Source organism: Ambystoma mexicanum, chromosome 2q, assembly GCF_040938575.1.
Source record: "Ambystoma mexicanum isolate Mex_15411 chromosome 2q, UKY_AmexF1_1, whole genome shotgun sequence".
In the NCBI taxonomy this organism is placed as follows: domain Eukaryota; kingdom Metazoa; phylum Chordata; class Amphibia; order Caudata; family Ambystomatidae; genus Ambystoma; species Ambystoma mexicanum.
Window position 1 is genome coordinate 1,425,272,082 of NC_090924.1, and position 25,411 is coordinate 1,425,297,492.

The 25,411-nt window shown below is 44.1% G+C and overlaps 1 protein-coding gene across 1 annotated transcript in view; it reads left to right on the forward strand.

Moving 5' to 3' along the window:
• The window catches only part of LOC138568862 (exocyst complex component 1-like), a 1,144,699-nt gene that overhangs the window by 537,778 nt on the left and 581,510 nt on the right, over positions 1-25,411 (forward strand). Inside the window, exon 9 of the mRNA XM_069646643.1 lies at positions 19,964-20,113. Within this exon, the coding sequence (XP_069502744.1) occupies positions 19,964-20,113 (150 nt within the window). The remainder of the gene's footprint in view (positions 1-19,963; positions 20,114-25,411) is intronic.

Sequence of the window (25,411 nt, forward strand, 5' to 3'; positions counted from 1 at the left end):
GGTTAAGAATGAGATCCCTTCAATGGGCACTCAGAACTCAGTGGTCCCAGTACTCAGGGAATATGTCGGATCTTCTGCAAGTCCCGAGCGCAGTTGCTCAGGATCTTCTATGGTGGGCTTGCAACGACAACATTCTCAAGGGAGAGTCTATTTGGCAACCATGGCCGGAGATACCAGTAGTGACGGACGCCTCACTCACAGGGTGGGGAGCACACACCAACGATCTGACAATCAGCGGTCGGTGGTCTCCATCAGAGTCCAAACTACACATCAACCTTTTGGAGCTGAGGGCAATCAGACTAGCGCTGAAGGCCTTTCTGCCCTCTGTACAGGGAAAGAATGTCCTGATAATGATGGACAACACGGTGGCCATGTACTACCTCAACAAAAGAGGAGGAGTAGGGTCACTACCACTGTGCAGAGAGTCAATGCAGCTATGGTTCTGGGCAATACGAGAAGGTATCTCTCTATCGGCAATTCACCTAGCCGGAGAGAACACGGCGGCAGACGCTCTGAGCAGGCAGAGCACGGTCTCTCATGAGTGGGAGCTGGCTCAGGAAGTCCTTCTGGAGATCTTCGCCCTTTGAGGAACCCCTCAAGTGGATCTGTTCGCCACCGCGATCAACCGGAAGTGCGATCAGTACTGCTCAAGGGAATTTCCTCAAAGAGGAGCTCTGGGAGACGCATTCGTAGTGGAGTGGAAGTTTCCACTGCTGTACGCGTTTCCCCCAGTCCCTGTGATTCCTCAAGTAATCAGGTTGAGAAAGTTCAGGAAAACCATGATCCTAATTGCCCCGGATTGGGCCAGGAGGACGTGGTACCCGGACCTTCTAGACATGTCTGCCCTCTAATACGCCTTCTGCAAAGAGAGGATCTTCTCTCGCAAGAGGAAGGTCAGGTTGTCCATCCAGAGGTCAAGACACTCTACCTTCACGCATGGTTTCTGAGAGGTTGAGATACAAGGATTGGGATCTTCCGGATGACGTAATGGAAGTCTTGCTTTCGGCCAGAAGGCCAGCAACAAAATCTTTTTATCAATGTCGCTGAAACAGGTTTAGTAACTGGTGCAAAGATAAGGATGTGGACCCTTTTGAATGTGGCACTCCAGTAGTGCTCTCTTTTCTTTTACATCTAGCCAATCTGGGGCTCCAGATAGGAACAATCAAAGGATACCTTGCTGCGCTGTCCATTTTCAAGCGCACCTCGGAAGAGGTTTCATATTTCAAAATACCACCTAAATTCAATTCTTAAAAGGACTTACTAACGTATACCCTCCAATACCTTTTCATGTCCCAACTTGAGACTTAAATTTAATATTAAAATTCTTGACTTGCATACCTTTTGAGCCTCTGCACTCATGTCCATTGAGGCTTTTAACACTAAAAACTGTCCTTCTTGTGGCCCTATCATCAGCCCGCAGGGTTAGTGAACTTCAGGCTCTCTCATGCAGACCACCATATACTATTTTTTATAAGTAAGTTAAATCTTCATTCTTACCAAAGGTAGTTCTGGACTTCCATTTGTCACAAAAAATAGTACTACCAACTTTTTATCCTCCTCCTCATTTGGGCAAGGAAGAGGAGAGACTGCACAGACTAGATCCCAAGAGGACATCTCAAGGATGTCTAAATTGAGACAAGATGACCAACTATTTGTGGGTTATACTGGTCATAAACTAGGCTTGTCTATATCCCGCTGGATCATCTTAGCCATAATTGAAAGCTACAGATTAGCGGGAAAAGACCCACCAGATGGGCTTCGTGCCCATTCTACAAGGGGAATGTCTACTGTCTTCTGCGGCTCTAAAGAGGTGAGTCCCGGCAGCAGATATTTGTGCAGCTGCAACTTGGAAAACAATGCATACTTTTGTCAAGCATTACTGCTTGGATACTGCCTCCTCCAATGAGGGATTATTTGCCAAGGCAGTTCTGCATTCTGTTCACGAAAACTAAAACTAGTACTCCCGCCTCCAAAATTGTCACTGCTATGGGAGTCTATCATAAGATGAGGAATAGGTGCGAGGACACAATCCATTCGAAGAACAAGTTACTTGCCAACTGTAACGTTCTTTCGACTGGATGTTCCTCCCACGTATTCCTCATCAACCCTCCCATCCTACCCCACAGGACAGTTTACGTTTTCTTACACTTTGCTGTCACGATGAGTGCATCAGTTATGGGGCACGCCTGGGTGTTCCTCCTATATGTTTCATCGAAAAAACAGAACTGAATCAACGGGCGCGGCTCGAGCTATTTATACCATCGGTGACGTCGACAGAGTACGGAGTCCGTCGAGGGACTATCGACGCCACGACCTCGAGCACAGCGCCCTCTGCCGAGAGAACATTTTTTCCGAAGCAGCGAAGCTGGAGACAACGAGTTATCATAAGATGAGGAATACGTGGGAGGAACATCCAGTCGAAAGAACGTTACAGTTGGTAAGTAACTTGTTCTTCTGTGTTAGGGGTTTTTTCTCCCTTCATTGGCTTTTCCTCCTGCTGTGGTCTATCTACTCAGCGTCCCCCTTGTCTAACCTGAACCCAACCCGTCTGACAAGTTGGCTGCAGAGAGGAATAGAACTTACCTCTACAAGGAACGTAAGGATGTTCGAAGAAAGAGGAAGGAGAAATCGGCCAAGGAAGCAGTGGAGTCGGAATCTATCGAAGCATCAAGTTCTGATGAACAGCTTAAGATCCCTGATAGTGAAGGACCGAACATTCACAATGGAGCAACTCTAGGAACTCTTGCACGCTGTACAGGAACTGTCCTTAGAAGTACAACAATTACGAGCCGAACACACCTCCCTAAAACAGTAATTTACGGCTCGGGATGCTCAGACCACGGACTTGCCTTGCATCCGGGAAATTTGACGGTTTTCCCAGGGCGGTGCATGAGTTCTTAGACTCAGACACTGTGTATTTCACATTCCGGACAACTGCTTATGCCACGGACAGGGCTAAGGTCGGTTTCATGGTATCTAACATGACCGGCAACACCTTAGCGTGGGCTACTCCTCTTGTTACTGCAACCAGTCCTCGCCTGTCTGATTATCCAGCCTTTGTTCAGGCCATCACATATATGTTTGAGAGTCCTGAGGTGGTTTATTCAGCCTATTTATTTATTTATGTGGTTATTTATGTAGCGCACCTAACCCTGAGGTATCTGGGCGCAGGTTTACAGGTAACAAATTAAGGTAGAAGAAGTCTTGTACCTTAATTTGTACATGACTTCTTGTACAAAAAGACGTCTTGATCGAGTCGCTTACTCACAAATAGCCACCCATCTGAACCAGCATAACATCCTAAATATCTACCAGTCAGGTTTTAGGCAGGGATATGGCACCGAGAACTCCCTTTTGGATCTCAAGTCACGTTTTCTTGCTAATATAGATAAAGGCCTTCTCGTGTCCCTGGATTTATCCACAGCATTTGACTTGGTCGACCACCCCATATTAGTTGCTAGAATGGTCGAGGTGGTCAATTTCTCCCCTTCCGCTGCATCATGGATTATCTCCTTTTTGGCCAATAGACAAACTAGAGTCTGCATCGGGCTTTCAGAGGCGGACCCAATTCCGGTTCTCTTTGGGGTCCCGCAGGGCTCCAGTACTTCTCCCTGCCTCTACAATATCTATACAGCTCCCTTCTTTAAGATGCTTGAGGAAGAAGGTATTTCATTCTCTAACTACGCTGATGACACCCAGGTATTAGTAAAACTATTGCGTGTTCATTCTCAGGATGAACTTGAGCTCAACAGAATTTTCTCCCTCATAGAAAATTGGATGATGGCCAACAACCTTTCGTTAAACAAAAGCAAAACTGAGCTCATGATTGTGGGCAATACAAACTACCTTGCCAAACTGGATCCTTTGTTCAAATCCTTTAGGTTGGGGCTAGTTGACATTTCTCCCCAACCCACATTAAAAATATTAGACGTCATCTTGGACCAGTCCCTTAACATGAGAGCTCACGTTAGCAGTGTCATCTTCTCAGGGACTTACTATGTAAAACTCGTGTCCCACCTGAGACCCTTCATCTCGCAGGCAAATGCAGAGACCATAGCAACTACCTGGGAATTTGCTTTATGGAGAATTGGCGAGGGTTGGGCCATGTTGATAAGCAGTGTCTGAGGATGAGGCAGGTGCTTGAGGATCTGTCACGCTTTCAACATAACTGTGTGGGGCGCCCAATTAGACTTATTTTAGAAGTATACAGGGCTGAAACAAAAACTGCTACTAACTACGGGCTGCACTATGGGGCATGGAAAGGATCCAAAATATTTAAAACGTGGAGAATGCCTTCCTTAAAAATCTTCTTGGATTGCCGCAGTCTGCCTCAAACTATGGGACACATTTGGAACTAGGATACCCCCATATTGCTGATGAGTGGTTATTGGCTCCGGTCTCACATTGGTTGGCATCATGGGCAAATCAGAAAGCAATTCTCTTACATGAGATTTTAAGAGCCCTCCTATGCAGCCCAGTAGTAAAGAAAATCCCATGGCTTAGGTATATTCAGAAATGCATCAGACAGTTAAACGGCGCCAACCTAGTTTGCCCACCAAACATTTTGACCCTATGTATGGTCATTGCACAAAAGCAACTGTTCAAAACCATTTTGGTGGCAAATAGGGAGTCTGCTGCCTTACGCATTGTTGCAAACAGAAGGCATATTGTGTATGCAACAACAGATGCTATTCAGCCATATCTACTCCATAGTGACAATCCTGTAGACCGCTGGGCTTTGACTCAAGCACGGTTTGATTGCTTATGGTTAGGGGCATGAACTAAAAGCTGGACAGATAGTGTGCAACCTACAGCTTGCCCCTTTTTTCAGTGGCCGACGGAGGATCTCCTACACTTTGTATTGTTCTGCCCACATTATATAGACTTAAAACAGAGAACACTTTTGCCACTACTCAGATCGGCCGGCATGTTTCAGGCTAAGCCTGCCTTATGATATTTGCTGTCGGCAGCTACGATTCCAGTGGCCTGGGGTATGGTGGATTATTTGAGACGGGCCTGGTATCGGAGATCCAAAACCGTGGCACAGAATTTGATTGAGCTCTGAAATTATAATCGTAATGAATTGTTTGGCTGCTCTCTGTGGATATTACCTGATTTACACACATGCACATTTTAAATCTGTATGTATTGTTTGTAAATTTATACTCTAGATATTTTTTAATACGTTGAATTGACTTTTGTAATGTATGCATTTTTTATTCTGTTAATGGTTTATGGATAATTTGTTTCCGAATAAACTTTTATGATGATAGCAAGAGCCATAGTTGGGGCAAAGATCGACTATTGCGGCAGCCTTCTGGCTGGTTTTGGAAAATCCGACCTTAATAGACTTCAAGTAGTCCAGAACGGTGCGGTCCATGTCGTCACAGGCCTGGCACGGGGTGACCACGTCTCGGACGCTTATCGCTCCCTACACTGGCTACCAATCGAAGCCTGGGTCAGATTCAGACTCCTCACAATTGCCTTTAAATGTAGACTTGGCACAATGCCCAAATATCTACTTGATCAAATCCGAGACAAATCTAATCCCAGGGTTCTTTGATCCAGCAACCAGAACCTGCTGTCTTTACCACTTTGCAAACTCAAGAAGGTGGAGAAGGGGGCATTTTTCAGTGCAGCCCCTAATCTCTGGAACCTGCTTCCCCCTATGCTTCGTCAGCAATCGTCGGTCACCTTGTTTAAGAAGTATCTCAAGACTTATCGTTTCTACTAAACTAACCTTCTTGTATCCATCTTGCTGACCTGGCTTCTCCATTCCATTTGCTTTGATATTCTCCCCTCCTTGATCCTTCAATCCTCTCTTTAGGTTTTATGTCTTGTTTTTTTGTCTTGTTCATCGCGTCCTTACACCCTAGGGTTCAAGGAAGCGTGCTATAAATTGAATAAAGTAAAAAGTAAAAGTAAAAGTTTCATTAAATGTAGCAAGATAGATACATAGTTTGAGCAAGGAAACATATTGTAATACATACACATAAAAACAGTTAACAGTACCGTTTACATTGTGAGTCTTACATCTGCCTCTATATAAGGTACTCTAACAACATAGAGATAAAGTTCTAAAGGGATAAAGGCATGACAATTTCAGTTGTTGTGGTACAGTGGAAAGGAGGCAACAACATTATCACTCCTGTGTAAAGAGCCATGTTTTCCGTTTTTTGCAGAAGGCCCCGAAGGCTGGCTCAGCTCTTAGGTCTGCTGGCAAGGCATTCCAGAGTTTAGCAGCTAGTACTGGGACACTCTAACCCCTCACTTTTTCCAGTTTGTATTTGGGTATAGTTAATAAGTTGACCTGGGGGGCTCTAGTAGGTATGTAGGTTTACTTGTTTGTGAACTTATTGTTTAATAATTTGGGGGCTTTATTAGACAGGCACTTATGGGTTAGTGAACGCATCTTAAAAGCAATTCTATCCTTCACTGGTAGCCAGTTGGCATTTTGTCTGGCAGAGGTGATGTGATTAGCTCTAGGGATGTTTAATGCCGCTCTTAGGGCATTGTTGTGTAGCAGTTGCAGTTTTTTTAGATTACATATGAATCACTCCTTGATATTCATCAAGGATCTTTGGGGGTATTAGACTGTATCTCCAATTTCAAGAAGTAGCTGCGGAAGCAGCCTTTCCAGAGACTGCTCAGTACACAATCTTTAGAGGCGGTCTTAATGAAGACATTAAGGACAAACTGGCATGGGTACCTCATCCGGGAATTTTGCAGAATTGGTATCCATGGCTTCTCTGTCTTTACCTCTGCCACCCCTAGCTGAGACAACTTCCCAAGAGGAACTTTTGCAGATCGGAGCCACTCATTGCCCCTTAACTCCGGCTGAGAGGAAGCAGAGAAGGGATCAAGGGCTATGTTTGTGCTGTAGATCCAGGGGACATCTTCTTAGGGATTGTCCTGAGGTACCCCCTCGTCGTCAGGGAAATTATCGTCCCTGATCCTAGAAGGGACAATGATCCGGGGCTGTTCTTCTTGTTCTACCATGTTTATGTGCAATCCTCCAGACCGCTTCGATAACGGACTTATGGTTCTCCGAGTAAAGATAAGAATGCCAGAAAGACCTGTGCCTGAAGTGTTAGCTCTTCTTGTGGGGCGGCCAATCTATTTATGGATACCATTTGGGCCGAAATGGAGAGGTTACCAAGGGGACCCAAGGAAGATTCACAAACTGTGGAAAAGGTTGATGGACAACCATTAAGTTTTGGCCCTATTAAGCACTGGACCATCCCGATGACAATGGATATCAACAACCATCACAAACTAGTTGTAATCAATCTCATCTGAGCGGCCCACTTGTCCATTATCCTAGGAATCCATTGGCTTCGCAGATGCAATCCTCTGATTGATTGGTATGATAATACACTGCTATTTACTTCTTCCATGTGTCTGAAACACTGTTTGAAAGGTACCCCAACTAACCAGGCCAAAGTGGCCCTTATTAAGGAAGATTGTTCCTCTGTTGCTATCCATTGCATCCCAGCTGCTTTCCGAGAATTCTCTGTTTTTGTAGACAAGGTACCCAAGGAATTACAGCCTCATTGCACAGAAGATTGTGCCATAGACATACTACCGGATGTCGTGGTTCCTTTTGGACGTATGTACACCTGAGAAGGCCGCTCTCAAAGAATATCTGGATAACAATCTATAGAATGGGCTAATACGTCATTGTAAATCCTCTGCAGGGGGCTTGCTCTTTTTTGTTTCCAAGAAAGATACCAAAGAGCTACGGCCTTCCATAGACTACAGAGCTTTTAATAAGATAACCATTCAGGACCGGTACCCCACTCCCCTTATTAATGACATTTTGGAGGCTGTACACAGAGCCACGATATTCAATAAAATTGACCTCTGCAGATCTACCACCTCCTCTAAATCCGTGAAGACGAAGGATGGAAGACTGCCTTTAGCACCCCATTCGGCCATTTTGAATACCATGTAATCCCCTTTGGCTTGGTGAATGCTTCGGCAGTCATCGAGAGGTTTATGAATAGGATCCTTTCAGATGTTCTGTTTCATTATTTGATTGTCTACTTAGACGTCATCTTAATCTATTCCCAGTATCCTAGACAATATCAGAACCATATTGAGGAATCTCTACTTCGCCTAAGTACACATCTTTTATTTGCCAAAGTACTGAAATACTAAGTACACATCTTTTAGTCAGCCATTTTGAATACCATGTAATGACTTTTGTCTCGGTGCACGCTCCGGCAGTCATCCAGAGGTTTATGAATAGAATCCCTGCAGATGTTCTGTTTCATTATGTGATTGTCTACTTGGACGACATTTTAAACTATATCCAGTATCCTAGACAACATCAGAACCATATTAAGGAAGCTCTACTTCACCTAAGTACACATCTTTTATTTGCCAAACCTGAAAAGTGCCTTTTTGAGATGAAGTTGTTTCCCTATCTTGGCTTTATTTTTTCAACTCACGTCGGGAGATGTACCTAAGAATGACCTCAGCAGTATTACAGTGGTCCTCCCCATCTTCTGTAAAGGAGGAACAACGCTTTCTAGGATTAGTGAATTTCTACCAACGCTTTACAAGAAACATTTCCTCTGTATCTGTCCCATTACCAATCTGCTAAAGAAGAATACCATATTTGGATGGAATACAGCAGCTGAGGGTGCCTTTCAACACCTCAAATCAGCCCTTTTTTCAGCCCCAACATTACTTTAACCTGATCAGAAATATTACGACTCTCCAAAACATTGAATGCCACAACAGTCATCAGGCCCGGTGGGCGTATTTTCTTTCACAATACGATTTTGTACTTACTTAACTGCCAGGAAAGCTAAACATTGTAGCTGACTGTTTATCGCAGATACAAGAACACAACTCTTATGTTCCTACAGAACCAGAAAAGATACTGATGAACAAGTCCTTTATACATGAGAACTTACTTTTTACAAGATGTTCGTCACACCACTGCTTCAGTTGAGCTCCACAACATTGGGGAGCTTCTTACTGAAAAGGACGGATTATTGTTTAACAAAGAGCAGCTCCTTATATATTCCACAACTGCTGGTCATCAAGGGGTAACCTCCTCTCAGGAAGGTATCCGACGAACGTTTTGTTGGTCTTCTCTCAAAAAGGACATTCAGGACTATGTCCAGTCATGCAATGTGTTTTCCCAAAGTAAATACTCAACTTCCAAACCTTTAGTAATACTTCAACAAGGCATGCCACTCAAAAGACCCTGGTTACATGTCTACTGATGTTATTGAAGATTTACCACCCTCACTTGGACATACAGCTATCATGGTCACTATAGATTCTTTTAGTAAGATGGCTCATTTTACTCCACTCAAAGGAGTTCTGTCCGTCTCTCAAATGGCCAACATCTTTTTGAAGGAGTTCTTTCACCTACATGGGCTACCCATGACAATATTGTCTGATCGAGGACCCCAATAAACGTCCACATTCTGGAAGGCCCTTTGTGACTGTCTTAGTATTGACAGATCTCTCTCCTCTGGTTATCATCCTCAAACTAATGGGCAGATGGAGAGACTCAATCATACTTTAGAACAATACCTCAGTTGTTTTTCTTCTGCCAGTCAAGACGATTGGGTTACTCTCTTGCCAACAGCTGAGCTTGCTTACAATAATTCTACTCACTCTGTAACTAGGATGAGTCGTTTCTTTTGTGCAACAGGAGTACATCCTTGATCTTTACCCATCACTGTACCATCACCCACTAATTTACCCACTGTCAACGCTCTTTTAGAAATCATTTTGGATAATCATCGAACTGCCTATGCCAATCTACAGGCTAGAAAAGACAATTATAAAAGAATCGCTGATCAACATTGAGGTGTGACTCCTGTTTGGGACATTGGGACGAGAGTTTGTTTAGCCACAAAATTCCTGCCCAGATGGATCCATAAGTCTAAATTGTCTCCCTGATACGTTGGACCTTTCGAGATAATTGCTAAGATCAATCCAGTTGCCTTCAAGTTATGCCTGCCTAGGTGTTGGATTTGCATCCATCCTGTTTTCCATTCTTCTTTATTGAAAGCATACAAACCTGACAAGTTTCAAACAAGGAAGAGAAATTGACCGGGACCCATTTCTCAGGAGCCAGAAAAGTATGAAGAATTCAAAATCTACGATTCTCATTACTTCAGGCGTTATGATATGATGTGGCATTTATAACTCGCCTATACACAAGTGTTTATAGGCAGGACAAGACAAGGAGCAGAAAACAAAGGGAGGACAAAATAGCGATCTTACTAGGCCTTGTGACAATCAGATCGTACAAGTACACGGTAAAAGGGGAAGGGAGAAGTGCCAGTTGGGAGGAGAAGAGAAGTGCCAGGGGGGGGGGGGAGGCAAGTGCAGTTAACTCACAAGTGCAGCCAGTGGGTGGCTCATAAGTGCAGAGAGAAGGGACTGTAGGGTTGCAGATACAGACCCTTAGGTGCTGGAGAGCCCAAAGGCAGTGCAAGGGCAACTGACATGTAGAAGCCTGAGCCTGAGTTCAGAGGGTGACCAGGTGACCAGTGCACGGAGCAATCAGGTGCCTCAGCAGGGGAGAGGAAGAGAGAAAACAGAAACGAAAAGGAAGGTCTTGAGTTGCTTTCCGGGACCGGAAGAGATTCTGCTCAAGTTGTAGACAGGCAGGGATGCTGTTCCAGAGGGAGGACACAGCTGAGGAGATAGATCTGTCCCCTAATCTCTGCTTGGAGAAGCGTCTGACCCTCAGAGAGTAGGAGGTGGATGAGCAGAGAGCTCGAGAAGGAAGATGTTTTGGAAGAGAACGTTGGAAGTAGAGCGGTCCCAGGCCCCAGAAACCCTTGTGGATGATGCAGAGGGTCTTGAAGTTGATCCTTGTATCAGTATCTACCTCCCCCAAAGGAGCATCAACCTCTTGACATCTCCTTGTTCTTTGATTCACACAAGCATGTACACCCAGATTGGTTCTCTACTCACTCCTCAAGTAACAATGTATTTGATGATCTTGTGCTGGCGGATGGTGAAAGAGAAGAGCTCCCACCAAAGAACTTATCTCTGGATGAAAGTGGTGCTTTCCACTCCACCACGACTAAAGGCACCAAGATGTTCGATCTCCTCCCAACTGAGCAAAGACAAGAAGGGTTCCTTTATCAGTGAAGGGAGGAGACTAGTAAGACTCTAGTGTATATCCCGATCCTGGAGAACATCTGGAAAGACAGGTGCTGGCTAAGAAGAACTCCTTTACTGCTTGGTGCAAAAAGACATCTTTTGATTAAAAACTATCACCTACCGGATAGTGACCTCAAATGCAAACGCACCTAGCATAGTCCCAACTGTGATATCTGCTGTGGCAAGGAAATGATTCCTTAGTGCGGCGTTTGATCTGTTAGACCACCAGCTCTTACAAAAAGCACTAGCCAAAACTGCAAACTGTTCTAAAGAAGCAATAAGTTGACTCACCTCCTTCCTGGAGAACAGAATTTCACGAGTTCATTGGGAGATAAATTCTCAATTGAACATAACATCTCGTGCGGAGTTCCTCAGGGAGCTAGCTTGTCCCCGTTACTCTTTAATATATACATACGCCTCCTGTGTGAATTACTAGAACAACTTCAAGTATTTTTCACTAACTATGCTGACGATACTCAGCTAGTCATGGAATTGAGCGGTGACTATGTTAAAGACAGTATTAAATTGAACACCCTCTACAAGAATATCGAAGAGTGGATGAATAATAACTGGATGTGCCTCAATAGCAACAAGACCGAGTTAATGGTTTTTGGATCTACCCAGGCCTGCACTAAACTGACTTCTGACTACAAGGCATTTCAAATCAAGGAATCTTGCATTGAAGTAGTCGGTAAAGTGAAAACACTTGGCATGACCCTAGAAGCCAATCTCAATGCAGATGCTCAAGCCATGCATGTCAGCAAAAATTGTAATTACTACATTCGTCTTCTCAAAACAATGAGACGCCTCCTCAATGAAAAAAATTGCGCCACCATTGCTAGAGCTACCATTCTTTCACGATTGGACTATGGCAATGCGCTCCTTGCTGGTGCCAGCAAGCAAAGCTTACATAAGTACCAACTGATTCAAAATCAGGCGATAAGAGTCATCAAACTAAAATCAAGGAGAGATCACATCAGCGTAGCCAGACGCGACCTACATTGGTTAAAAATGGAAGACCGTGTACAATTCAAGTCCTTGTGCCTAACCCATAAATGCCTCTATGGAAAAGCACCTGCCTACCTTAAGACCAAACTTACACCCTACACCTCTACCAGAACATTAAGATCTGAAGCCAAGGGATTGATAACAACTCCTAAATTCAAAAAAGAACTAGGTCTAGGAAGAGCTTTCCCCACTCGTGCGGCAGCACTCTGGAACAAACTTCCTACTAGCCTTAGACTGGAATCAAATCTATTCTCCTTCCGTAAAAAACTTAAAACCTTGCTTTTTAAGTAATTCGAGATATATCTTTACGACCTCTGATGGATAACCCCTATATGTAATGAATCGTCCTGTATACTGTTTGTCCCCACTATTTGTCCACGTCTCCATGTAAGCGCCTCGATGCTTGCCAGCAGTTCGGCGCTCTACAAATAAACAAACAAATAAATAAATAATGATGGCCAATCCTCCATTGCCATGATGCCAGTATGATGCCTTTAGCAACAGTGTTATTTCCACAGCAGCTACCACAATCAAGGCTGCAAATGCATCCACCATCTAGGCCAGATATGACCATGAACTGTGGTTTAAAATCGGTTCCATCCTGGAATTGCTCCCAGCCGACAAGAAGCAAGAGGAATTTGTTCTGCTTAGAGAGAATGAATCCACCTCGGACCATGCCAATTCAGTGGCAGTCAGTATCGCTAACAGAGGATTCCGACAGTAGGGCAACGGTGCTGTTCTGTGAGGCCAAAGCTGGCTGAAGGCTACTAATTGTAGGCCAGATGTGCAGGCAAAGGTTATCGATATGCCCTTTGCACAAAAAGGTGGACTATACGCTTCAATCCACCAAAACGGATATGCACTGGGCCCTATCTTTTGGCACACTTCAACCAGAAAGGCTGTTTCAGTACTTTTCTTCTAAACAACGTTTCTCCATGTCTGGCATATATTACTACCACTCTTCCTACTTCTCCCAAGTGAAGAGAGGGATGTCATACCCCTCAGGCGAGCAAATACAAAGCTCATTTGTTATCATATAGAGGCGCCCACAAACATTGCGGTTCTTCTGATACCAAAAAGCACTCTGGCAAGTAGGCTGCTCGGACAAAGGGGTGCTATCAATAATCGCCAAAGGGCAATTTTTCAAATGCGTTCAAATACCACCAATCACACCATCGACTGCAAAGCTGGAAAAACATCTTCACAAGGGCTCAGCAAATTCAAGTTTTGTATTCGCGATACGTTCTGGTATGAAAAAAGTCAACGTGCTGGATACCCATCATCGAACAAATTCATCCATTCATTTCCAATGATTCCAGATGGTCATGCTGCAAAAGATCCTCAGCCAACTGGCCAAGGGAGATTTTTCTGGTGAAGGGCTTATGTAAGGGCTGTTTTGGAAGCCTCCCCGGTGCGCAAACAAGCAACTTCCTGGGAGCTCAATATTGTGTTGTCTAAATTACTGGACCCCCGATTTAAGCCCATGAATGAGGCTAATATCAACTTTGTCTCGTGGGAGACAGCGTTCCTCGTTGCGATCACCTCTGCCAGAAGAGTGGGTGAAATTCAGGCGATCTCCTCCTGCACGCCTTACCTCGTCTTCCACAAGGACAAGGTTCTCCTCTGAACCAATCCCTCACTCATGACAAAGGTGCCATCTTCTTTCCAACGCAACAAGCCGCTAGTCCTGCCGGCTTTCTTCAGTTCTCATGCTACGCCTGCGCAATGCTCCCTTCACTCCATTGAGGTCATGAGGGTTCTAAAAGTATTGCATTAATTGCACCAATCCTTTTCAACAGTCTCAGCAGCTGTTGTTGAATTTGGGCCTGCTGCCACTGGGAACACCCACTCTAAGGCTTCCAATTCCAGATAGCTTTTGGCTTGCATTTCTTTCGGCCGCCCACTTGCTAACTGACCACTTCCTGGTCCAAGCACACTCTAGAAGGGCAGTCTCATCCACCTCTGCTCTCCTGGCTGGGGACCCACTGGCAGAGCTCTACAGAGCAGCCGCATGGAGGCCTAAACAAACACTTTCACTAAATGTTACGGCATCAAATGGAATTCTACGAAGGAATCCAGAGTTGGATGAGTGCTCCCTGTTCACCTAAGGTGAGCCATCTCCTCCTCCCACTTTTACAGCATGTTTATGCATGTTTATGATTGGTACTGCTTTGTGATCTATTCTAACAGCATGTGAATCTATGAAAGATCCAATGATGGAGAATGAATAAGTTGTTTACCTGTGACTCCAGTTCTCCAGCATTGCTATCATTCAATGATTTACATGCGATCTTCCCGCTTGCCCACATATGGCACATCTATGCATTTGTATGCGCGTTATACAAATCTGAAGATGGCATGGGATGCAGTGCCTATTGGCTACAGGGTAAATAACCCCAAACAACACTAAAATGAATTCAGTTTCTGGTTTCTATGAAACTGCTTAATGTTACCAAGGATTCCCAGCCTGACGAAGTGGAATGTTATGCAGATCTGTGAAAGATATCAATGCTAGAAGATTGAAGTTACAGAGAAGTTACTTATTCCAAACTTGGGGTGAGCCCGAGGAACAATCACAGAAAAGAAGGGTGAAGAAAACCTTTCAGCCCAAAGAACAATCACAGAAAACAAGGGTGCATCCAACCGTAATGTCTGAGGCACAACAATCACAGAGAAACAGGGTGAAGGATGCCCTAAAACCTGAACAAAACAACTTAGTGCTACTTTAGATCCTGTCGTATGAAACCAAGTAATGATGTTCTTTCTTAATTCTGATGAGATTGAGAAAAGGCAGGGAAGATTTAAGAGAGAACTCTATGACCTGTCTTATTGTTTATTTTATTGTTATTTATTTTCTTACTGTGCTCAGTAGCCCGCAGGCATCAGGGCGCAAAAAGATTGAGAAAGGAAATGGACGGAATTGGCATTATTGATATGGTATGATATGATATTTTATTTCTATCGCGCTCATACACGAAGTGTATTCATCTCATTTAAACAAAAGTGTCTTCAGACCTTTCTGGAAAGAGTACAGATCTCTAACCAGCCTGAGATAAGAGGGTAAGTTGTTCCAGGTCGAGGCTGCCTGCACCGGTTAAGAACGACCGCTACCCCTAACCCGTTTCATACGCAGGCCTCGAAGAAGTATAGAGTCACTGGACCTAGTGACCCTGCAAGATTGCTCCAGCTGGAGATCATCCTGGAGGTATGCATGGGCTAAACCATGCAAGCACTTATGGGTGATCGTGTTTATTTTGAAACTAATCCTCTCTTCAATGGCGAGCCAGTGGAGAACCCCTCTATGCTCTGAAATTGGATAACCTCTCTGAATACTCTTCACAATACGGACTGCATCATTCTGCAGCACCTGCCTCCTGTGCATGCACCTTTTATTAGCTCCACTCAAAATGGCATTACAATAATCCAATCTCAGCATTAGTATTGCTCTAGTCAAAGTGATACAGTTTGCCTGGGAAAGGAAGGGCTTAACTAGATGGAGCCGTCTCAAGTGGTATTGTGCCTTGCTCACCACATTGCTAGTACGGGCTTCGGAGCTCAAGGAAGGTTCAAGGACGATACAGAGTGTTTTAACTTTGTGAGCAGTGTAAATCAGTTGCTGCTCGATATGGAAGCCTACATACTCTTTATTTAGTTTTGCTCGCCATTGTGAAGACCCAAATATAAGAAACTCGGTCTTGGACCCATTGACGCACAATCCATTAACCGTCATCCAAACCTTCATTGATTCATAGATAAATGAGCCCTGTTTAGAGTCTTTATCGTAGTCCCCGCTTAGTTCCACGATGAGCTGGGTATCATCTGCATAGTTGGAAAAATGGATGCCCTGCTCGTCCAGTAAGTCGCATAATGGGCGACAAAATACATGAAGAAGAGCCAATCTGAACATCCTTTGTCCTGAATAAAGAGGAGTTACAAAATCCATGAGGAATCTTGGAAAGATTATAATGTTGTTTGGCTAAATCATATACCGTGCCAAACCACGTGCTTGCTCGAGAAATTATAATAAAACTGAAATAGAGGCTTTCTTTATAGAAACGTGCAGTTTAATTACATATGCTAGCGGTTGAGAGGTAATCATGAGATAGGTGAATGTTGGAAACAGTCACAAGCCCCCCATGCACCCCTGGTTCTCCACACTCCTTGCATTCCCTGCGCTCCACAGACCCGCTGGACGCACACAATATCAATTTTCCACACTTTCAGAAGAATGTGGGGGGTCGGGAACCTATGGAGGTGGTGGGCCAATTACGCCAGCACAGGGGACACGCAAAAGGACTGCGACCATGGCTGTCGTTGCAACATTGTGATCTCAGTGAGGACAACTGAACATGAATCTGTTATACACACATACACAGAAGAACATTTGTCCCCCAGCAATTTTCCTGTATAGCAGGCACGTCTGGCACTATGTACGGTTGCTTGTAACAAATTGTGTACATCTTGCAACTGCTTCCAATTGAAGAGGCTTGTGAAGCATGGGTCATTTGTTTGACTCACAGAATGTCTTCTTCTGCTGGTTGAACTGCTGGAGATTAAGGTCACATTCTGTATGTTCCTGTGTTTTGTTTTGTGTTAACTAGCTGAAGATATGCAACAGAAGCAAAGAATGGCTACATCACATTCATCTTCTGCTCTTCTTTAAACCACAGGGTAGAACCCTAAATGATCAAAACATTTGGAATGCACACATCTTAATGTTTACGGTTGTCCCCATCCTGCCCTTTAATGGGATGTGCTGGATTGGAAACATTTTCCCTAGTAGTGCTCTCTTTATTCCTGTTGCTAATCTTTTACCAATGTGTGGTTATTCCTTGACTGAGTGTTTACACAGGGAAAATAAACCTATTTTTACCTATATCTTTCTTGGTTGCTTTTTGGTATGTTGATTTGTACTGGTAGGAATATGTTCTGTGCTGTATTGTTTAGTCTTTGACAATCATGTCTTTCATATTGTTGTCTGAGGTTAGTAGTATGGCTTCTGGGAAAGCTTCCGTCAGTCTTTCATCGTTCTGGAAAATAGGATTGACTTATTAGAGGTTCCTGGCATGGCAAGCTTGCGTCAGACACTGCAGCTGGAACAGTTAGTGATCTAATGGGGTAGTGATCATTGTCCTTTGTATTCCAGGTGATTGTTGTGTGGTATTAATGCTACCATGTGGATATTGTCATCCACAATCCTGCTATTTTAGTTAAGATTTACAAATGACTACCTCAGGGCATTAGTGTGTTGAGCTCTGTTGGCTCCATCAGAACATATCCAGTCGTAGTGTCCTGCCTGACCAAATATGGAGGCATTTTAGGTGTGTTTAGAATGAAAGCTTTCACACCTTAAACTGGAGGGGTCTGTTTCTATGTGGTACATTGAGCTCTGTATTTTCCTGTCATTTGTGCAGGTGGTGTCTAAAAGGTTAATTTTATTTGAGGATTGTGTGAGTTTAAAGTTGATTGGTGCAAGGTAGTCATTAACGTTTTTTTGAATCTGTAGACAGTCGTGTTTGTTTATTTAATTTTCAGTTTTTAACATACTAACTTATGGGGAGGCATCAAAGTGCATGTTCACCTAAAGAGACAAATCAGTAGTGTGCTGTGCTCATATAAAAAAGGCAAATACATGTTGTATGTGGCAGCTGGTGAGGCAGTTGTGTGCCAATTGAGCCATAAAAGGTTAACTTTGGTAAGTGGGTCCATTTTAGTACCAATAGCCATGACAGTTTTCTGAAAGTGTGGATCGTGCTGTTCCAGGATTTCCTGGCAGGTTGCCACTCTATCCTTCTGGGGGAGTTGGTAAAGAGAGAGTCCCCATCCATGGTTTTACAGATAATTCCTTCTGGAAGTGGCCAATGCCCTGAAGTGTGTTAAGTGAATCTGGAGTATCTTGTGTTTAGCTGCACATTTTCCTTACCATGGGTTTTATAATATTGTCTTCTTAGTTAAACATGTCATAAAGCCTTGGGTCAATGGTTTCGGGGGTGTCCTTGTTTCTGTGCTTTGGGGAGCATGTAAAAGGCGCCAAGTTTTGGGGTCTTTTGGAATCAGATCTGTGGGGTGTTGTTGTTGCTTTAAGGACTTGCTTTATGCCTCCCATCTGCAGTTTTGTGTGATGGTTGCCTGGATCATCTTGCCTTTTGGTGTAGTCTTGGAGTCTTTTGGAATCAGATCTGTGGGGTGTTGTTGTTGCTTTAAGGACTTGCTTGATGCCTCCCATCTGCAGTTTTGTGTGATGGTTGCCTGGATCATCTTGCCTTTTGGTGTAGTCTTGGAGTCTTTTGGAATCAGATCTGTGGGGTGTTGTTGTTGCTTTAAGGACTTGCTTGATGCCTCCCATCTGCAGTTTTGTGTGATGGTTGCCTGGATCATCTTGCCTTTTGGTGTAGTCTTGGAGTCTTTTGGAATCAGATCTGTGGGGTGTTGTTGTTGCTTTAAGGACTTGCTTGATGCCTCCCATCTGCAGTTTTGTGTGATGGTTGCCTGGATCATCTTGCCTTTTGGTGTAGTCTTGGAGTCTTTTGGAATCAGATCTGTGGGGTGTTGTTGTTGCTTTAAGGACTTGCTTGATGCCTCCCATCTGCAGTTTTGTGTGATGGTTGCCTGGATCATCTTGCCTTTTGGTGTAGTCTTGGAGTCTTTTGGAATCAGATCTGTGGGGTGTTGTTGTTGCTTTAAGGACTTGCTTGATGCCTCCCATCTGCAGTTTTGTGTGATGGTTGCCTGGATCATCTTGCCTTTTGGTGTAGTCTTGGAGTCTTTTGGAATCAGATCTGTGGGGTGTTTTTGTTGCTTTAAGGACTTGCTTGATGCCTCCCATCTGCAGTTTTGTGTGATGGTTGCCTGGATCATCTTGCCTTTTGGTGTAGTCTTGGAGTCTTTTGGAATCAGATCTGTGGGGTGTTGTTGTTGCTTTAAGGACTTGCTTGATGCCTCCCATCTGCAGTTTTGTGTGATGGTTGCCTGGATCATCTTGCCTTTTGGTGTAGTCTTGGAGTCTTTTGGAATCAGATCTGTGGGGTGTTGTTGTTGCTTTAAGGACTTGCTTGATGCCTCCCATCTGCAGTTTTGTGTGATGGTTGCCTGGATCATCTTGCCTTTTGGTGTAGTCTTGGAGTCTTTTGGAATCAGATCTGTGGGGTGTTTTTGTTGCTTTAAGGACTTGCTTGATGCCTCCCATCTGCAGTTTTGTGTGATGGTTGCCTGGATCATCTTGCCTTTTGGTGTAGTCTTGGAGTCTTTTGGAATCAGATCTGTGGGGTGTTTTTGTTGCTTTAAGGACTTGCTTGATGCCTCCCATCTGCAGTTTTGTGTGATGGTTGCCTGGATCATCTTGCCTTTTGGTGTAGTCTTGGAGTCTTTTGGAATCAGATCTGTGGGGTGTTGTTGTTGCTTTAAGGACTTGCTTGATGCCTCCCATCTGCAGTTTTGTGTGATGGTTGCCTGGATCATCTTGCCTTTTGGTGTAGTCTTGGAGTCTTTTGGAATCAGATCTGTGGGGTGTTGTTGTTGCTTTAAGGACTTGCTTGATGCCTCCCATCTGCAGTTTTGTGTGATGGTTGCCTGGATCTGCTTGCCGTTTGGTGTAGTGTTTTTCATCTGTTAGTTGCCTTTATGCTACATTGTCTGTGGTGTCTATTATGACTTCTCTTCCTCCCTTTTGAGCATAGTTGAGGTCTGATTATTTTTAACAGATCGTATGAGATGCATACTCACACACATAGTTTCAGGTAGGGACTACTCATAAAGAATGTTTTTCATTTTAATTTATTATTATGTGCTTTCCTCTCTTTGGTGCTGACAGGGTGCTGACCAGGAGCCTAGTCTAACCCAACAAATGGGGAGGATGACCTTGCCAACACACATCCCCTGCCACCACGCCCTGCTGCCTTACACTCCCCTCATGACCTGGCTGCAGGACACCAATGTCTTTATCTTCAACGACCTCCCAAAGGTAAGGTCCCAAAGAATTGCTTTAAACATATTCTGTAGACCAAATGTGTGGGGAAAGTGTGGACTCATCTGCAAAATGTTTTAGCAGATTTCTGGGAAAGAGATTAAATCACTGTTAAAATGAAATAACCTCTGCAATTGACAAAAAGGAAAGTCTGTTGTAAAATTATGTTCACGTCACCAAAATGTTACATATGACACCCAGCCAGCCCCACCAAACACATAGGGTTAATTTACAAATCGTTTTTTCAATGGGATTGTGCCATTGTAAACCGTGTTTGTAAATTAGGCCGATAGATAGTACCTAGACGCTCCCCACTCCCTAAGGGAACAAAATGAAAATACATTTCAAACTTGTGTGGATGTAGCTGTGTGAACCTGGAGGAAAACTGCAAACAACTATCTAAGTCAAATAGTCTGTAAGCAGACATACACTTCTAAATGCACCCATGCCATCTTCACGTCTCATGAACTGACTTTCTGTTCACCTCTTCACAAAGATCTGGAAAAACCTCCTGGAAATCCCAATGTGGCAAGTACTGATGGGTTAGTTGAGCCTTTAGTGCATCGACTACTTCCTTCAACAAGTAGTACAAAAATCACAGTCTTATGTTAAAGATACAAAACAGTTTTTGAACATTTTGGAGGAAATATTGCCTACACTATCGACACCCGATATACTTTTTACATTGGATGTATAAAGCCCACCTTCACCTTAATCCCACACTTTGAAGGGATTGAAGCAGTGGAGACCCTTATTGTCAAGGAAGGTGATCTACAGGCACATGAAGTATTTATCTTACAATTGTTAAAAATATTTTCCTCCAAACAACAGGGACATCAACGCCCCTAGCTATGCAAATTAATTTATGATCATATTTGTGATAACGCATGTGCTACAAAATGCATTGTGGGTAAATACATTGAAATTGTGACGTCGCGAGATTGATGACGTCTTTGTTGACTAGGTCAATGAATTCATTCAATTAGTTTGTTGAATGTTTGAATACTAGACACCCCTATATCTGATTTACAGCAGGAACGCAAGGCATACACTATTTGGATGTATTGATCAAATGGCAAGATAATAAGTCACAGAAAATGATTGACCGTACTCGTATACATAGGATTAACATCTTACTTGCAGCAAGTTTCTATTCACCCCATGTCCTAAAGAGTCTCCATTATTCGCAGTTCCTTCGTTTAAGGAGATTTATATCTAACTCATCAGTGTTGAATGATGAATTGATGAAGATGTATAAACATTTCTCTGATAGATGTTACTTGAATGACTTACGTGTTGAGGCTAGACAAAAAACATTGTCTGTTCTGAGAGAAAATTGGTTGACTAAAACATCTGTAAAAAAAAGCGCCATCCAGGGTACATTTGATGAAATCCTCGAGTCAGAGTAATTCTATCAAAGACATCACTAGGAAACATGTCCGAAACAAGGGGGTTGTTCTCACATGATGAGATGCTTCATTAACTACTCCTGAAAGAACCAGTATTTGAATTTAGCAACAAGCAGAATGTGCGGTATATTGTTTTTAGAGCTGATGTTAGTCCACCTATATCAGTTAAGTACGAGAAAGTGAGCATTTCCTTGCTTATCATGTGGTAATTGTAACAATGTAATCAGAGAAGAGTTATTTCACCATCCGCAGATAGGAAAAACAATCTCTATGCATCACTATACGAGTTCTGACTCGATTAATGCAATTTATGGTAGTCACTGTCCAAGTGGGATACTGTATGTAGATATGACAATCCAGAAAGTGAAGATTTGCTGAAATGAACACAAAAGTAATGTGAAAACTGCTAATGTAAATTTGCCTGTAGCAAGACACTTTGTACAACATGGACATACAATGTTGCAAATATAATTTGTTGTTCTTGAGAAGCTTGACTTACAGTACAGAGGTGCCAATTTATCACAGAAGTTGCTTCCGCAAGAAGCATTTTGGATACATTATTGGACACAGGGTTTCCAAAAGGAATTAATGAAATGTTATCGTTGAATTGCTTCTTGTAATAAGTTCTGATACTCTATTGTCTTTTTGTAAATTGAAATGCATAAATAATTATTAGTTTAGTTTAGTTTAGTTTCTTTATTTGTACCGCGCGCCGAACCCCGGGGTAACCGGGCGCCGGAGACTTAGAGACAGTTACAGCATGGCAAAAATATACAATACAGACTGTAAAATAACAACAATAAATGTAATAGACCGGGTTACAAGATGGTCGACAAGGCCATGCGGAGAAGAAGTACATTAAGCAGATTTTTTGATGGAAAGCCATGTTTTTGTATTGGCTCTAAAAGTCCAAAAGGAAGGTTCTGCTCTAAGGTTTAGTGGCATAGTGTTCCATAGTTTGGGTGCAAGAACAGGGAAGCTGCTGCCACCTGCTTTTTTTTAGGGAGAATTTGGGAACGGAAAGGCAATGTGAGTATGGCGTTCTGGTTGGTCTAGTTGATGTGTGATTGTGGAACTTGTCTGCCAGGTATTTGGGTGCGTCATTGGAGCGGCATTTATGGACGATGACAAGGGATCTGAGAGTGATTCTGTCTCGTACAGGGAGCCTCTTGCCTGATGCTGGAGATGTGGGCGTGTCGTGGGATGCTGAGGGCGGCTCTGAGGGCATTATTTTGAGGCACCTGTAGTTTGTTCAGATTGCGTTCTGACGTGCCGAGAAAGAGGGTATTACAGTAGTCAATTTTTGAGAGCACTAGCGCTCTGGCTAGTGTAATGCAGCTGGAAGGAGATAGGAAAGGTTTGCAGGCGTTGATAAGCTTATTTGTATAAGCTGTGGATGAGGCTGTGGCATTCACCTGTCTTTTGAGCGAGAGAGTAGAGTCTAGATAAACTCCAAGGGTTTTAATTTCTTTGGCTACTGTGATTAGGTTACCGTCTATGTTGATGGATGCGTAACGGGGGTCTAGTTTGTTTAGCCGTGGTTGGGAGCCGACAAGAAGGAGCTCAGTTTTCTCATCGTTGAGGCATAGACCGTGCTCTGCCATCCAGGCTTGGATCTCCAAATATAGGTTGTTGATTCTGGTGGTGTCCTCATCGTAGCACCCTGATAGGGTGATGAGAACCTGGGTATCGTCAGCATAGTTTGTGTATGTGACACCCAGGTTATGTAGACGGTCAAACAATAGCTTAGTGAAGATATTGTATAGGTTCGGCGAGACGCACAAGCCTTGAGGGACGCGGCAGGTGATGGGGACAGGGAGTGCTGAGGCCAGCGGGGAGAAGACCCGGGTGGTTTGGTTGGCTAGGAAGGACTGGATCCAGGCAGTCGCCTGGTTAGAGAAGGCTGCTGAGGTCATCAGATGTTCCGTGAGGGATTACCTTGTCCTTTGCCTCGTCCATCTGGATTTTTAGGTCCAGTAGGGCTGACTCTGTTCCGTGCCTTGGCCTTGGCCTGAAGCCGGATTGTCTGAGATCCAGGAGGTTGTTGTCTTCCAGGTGCTTCTGTATTTGCAGGTAGGCCACTCTATCTAAGATCTTTAGGATGTAGGGAACGGTGGTGATTGGCCTGTAGTTGGTTGGGTTATTGGGGTCTAGATTAGGATTTTTTAGTAGTGGCATGACACAGGCTGCTAGGCACTGAGCTTGATTTGAAGGATGCATTGATAAGGGCTGTTATGAAGGGGGCCAGAATGTTGGTGCCTTCCTGGATGATGGGAGCTGGGCAAGAGTCCCCTTGGCATCTGGAGGGTTTGAGGCCCTTAATGATGCTTTCTACTTCTTTAGTGGATACTGGTGAGAAGGAGAAGGGGGGGCAAGTGGTTGTTTTGGGAGTGGTGGTCGGTGGATGGTTTGTTTTTTTGGATAGGGTAAGCTTTTTCTGTTCGATTTTGGATTGTAACATGGTGATTTTGTCTGCTAGGGCTTTTTGAATCCTTTCACACCAGCCTGCATCTTTCGCGCAGGTTTCTGCCAGTGTAGGGGGGGGATTCGAGTTCCCTGAGAATATTGAAAAGCTCTTTTGTTTTGGATTTTGCGCTCTCAATTCTGTTGTCATATGTCTCCTTTTTGGCTTTGAGGATGGCAGTTTTGTAGGTGGTGGCTGCTATCGAGAGTTGTGTTTTGTTGGATAGGTTGGCCGTTTTTTGTTCAGGTGGATTCTGCGGCTCGTTTGGAGTTTCGGAGGGTTTTTAGTTCTGGTGTGAACCATTTGTTCATGTGGGCTGCCGGTTTGGCTTTGGTGAGTTTGAGTGGAGCGATGGTGTCTACTGCTGATTCTAACGTTTTGTTGTAGAGGTCAGCAAGTTTCTCCGCATCTAGGTTAACGTAGTTTGTGGGGGTGAGGATATTGTCTATAAGTGGGCAAAGGTTTTGTAAGGTAATGTTGCGGTTATTTCTGGTGGGGGTTTGGGGGATGATGGGGGTTGGAGTGTTTGGTTGTGATTTCCCTTGGATGGAGAAGGAAATGGCGTGGTGGTCAGACCATGCAGTTTGCTCGTTTTCTGTGATGGCCGTAGAGCAGTTGAGATCCGCTAGCCAGTCCAGGGTCCTGCCTTTGTTGTGGGTAGGGTCTGTGATTCTGAGCTTGAACCCTAGTTGGGAGATGGTGCTTTCTAGGGTGAGCGCATGGGCATCGTTTGGGTCGCCGAGACTGAGGTCACCAAGTAGGATAATTTGAGATCCTGTTTTGGTGTTGATGGTCAAGAAGTCAGATATCTCTTCCTCAAATGTGGTGATGGGGCCTGGGGGTCTGTAGAGGAGGTGTAATAGTACGGTTTGTGTAGCAGAGAGTTGGAGCTTGGCTGACAGAAGTTCTGCAGACCGGAAGCTGAGCGGTGGGGTTAGTCTAAGGCCAAGGGATGTTTTGGCGATGAAGGCTACTCCTCCTCCTTTACCTATGTCCCGGTCTTTCCTTAGTATTGAATAACCTTCTGGGATGGCGAGGGATAGAGCTGGGCCTGCTGCTTGGTGCAGCCAGGTTTCAGTGATAGCCAGGAAGTGCAGGTTGTTGGCAGAGATGAAGTCTGCGATATCTAGCGCATGGACGACCAGGGAGCGGGCATTGATGAGGGTGCTCTTGATCAGTGGCTGTTCAGAGGTGCTCAAGGGGGCTATTTGGGTGGTGTTCAAAATTTGAGCGGTGTTAGTTCGATTGTGTGTGGGATGAGGGGAGTGTCTTGGAACCCACTCTCCTTTGTAGACGTGTTTATATTCAATTGGTTTGATAAGTTCTCCTCCACATTTCTACCTCTACCCAACTGCCTTAGCAGGGTCTGCTACTCAAGTCTGCTTCACATGTCAGGTTCTGCACTTCTGCTCTCACTCACTA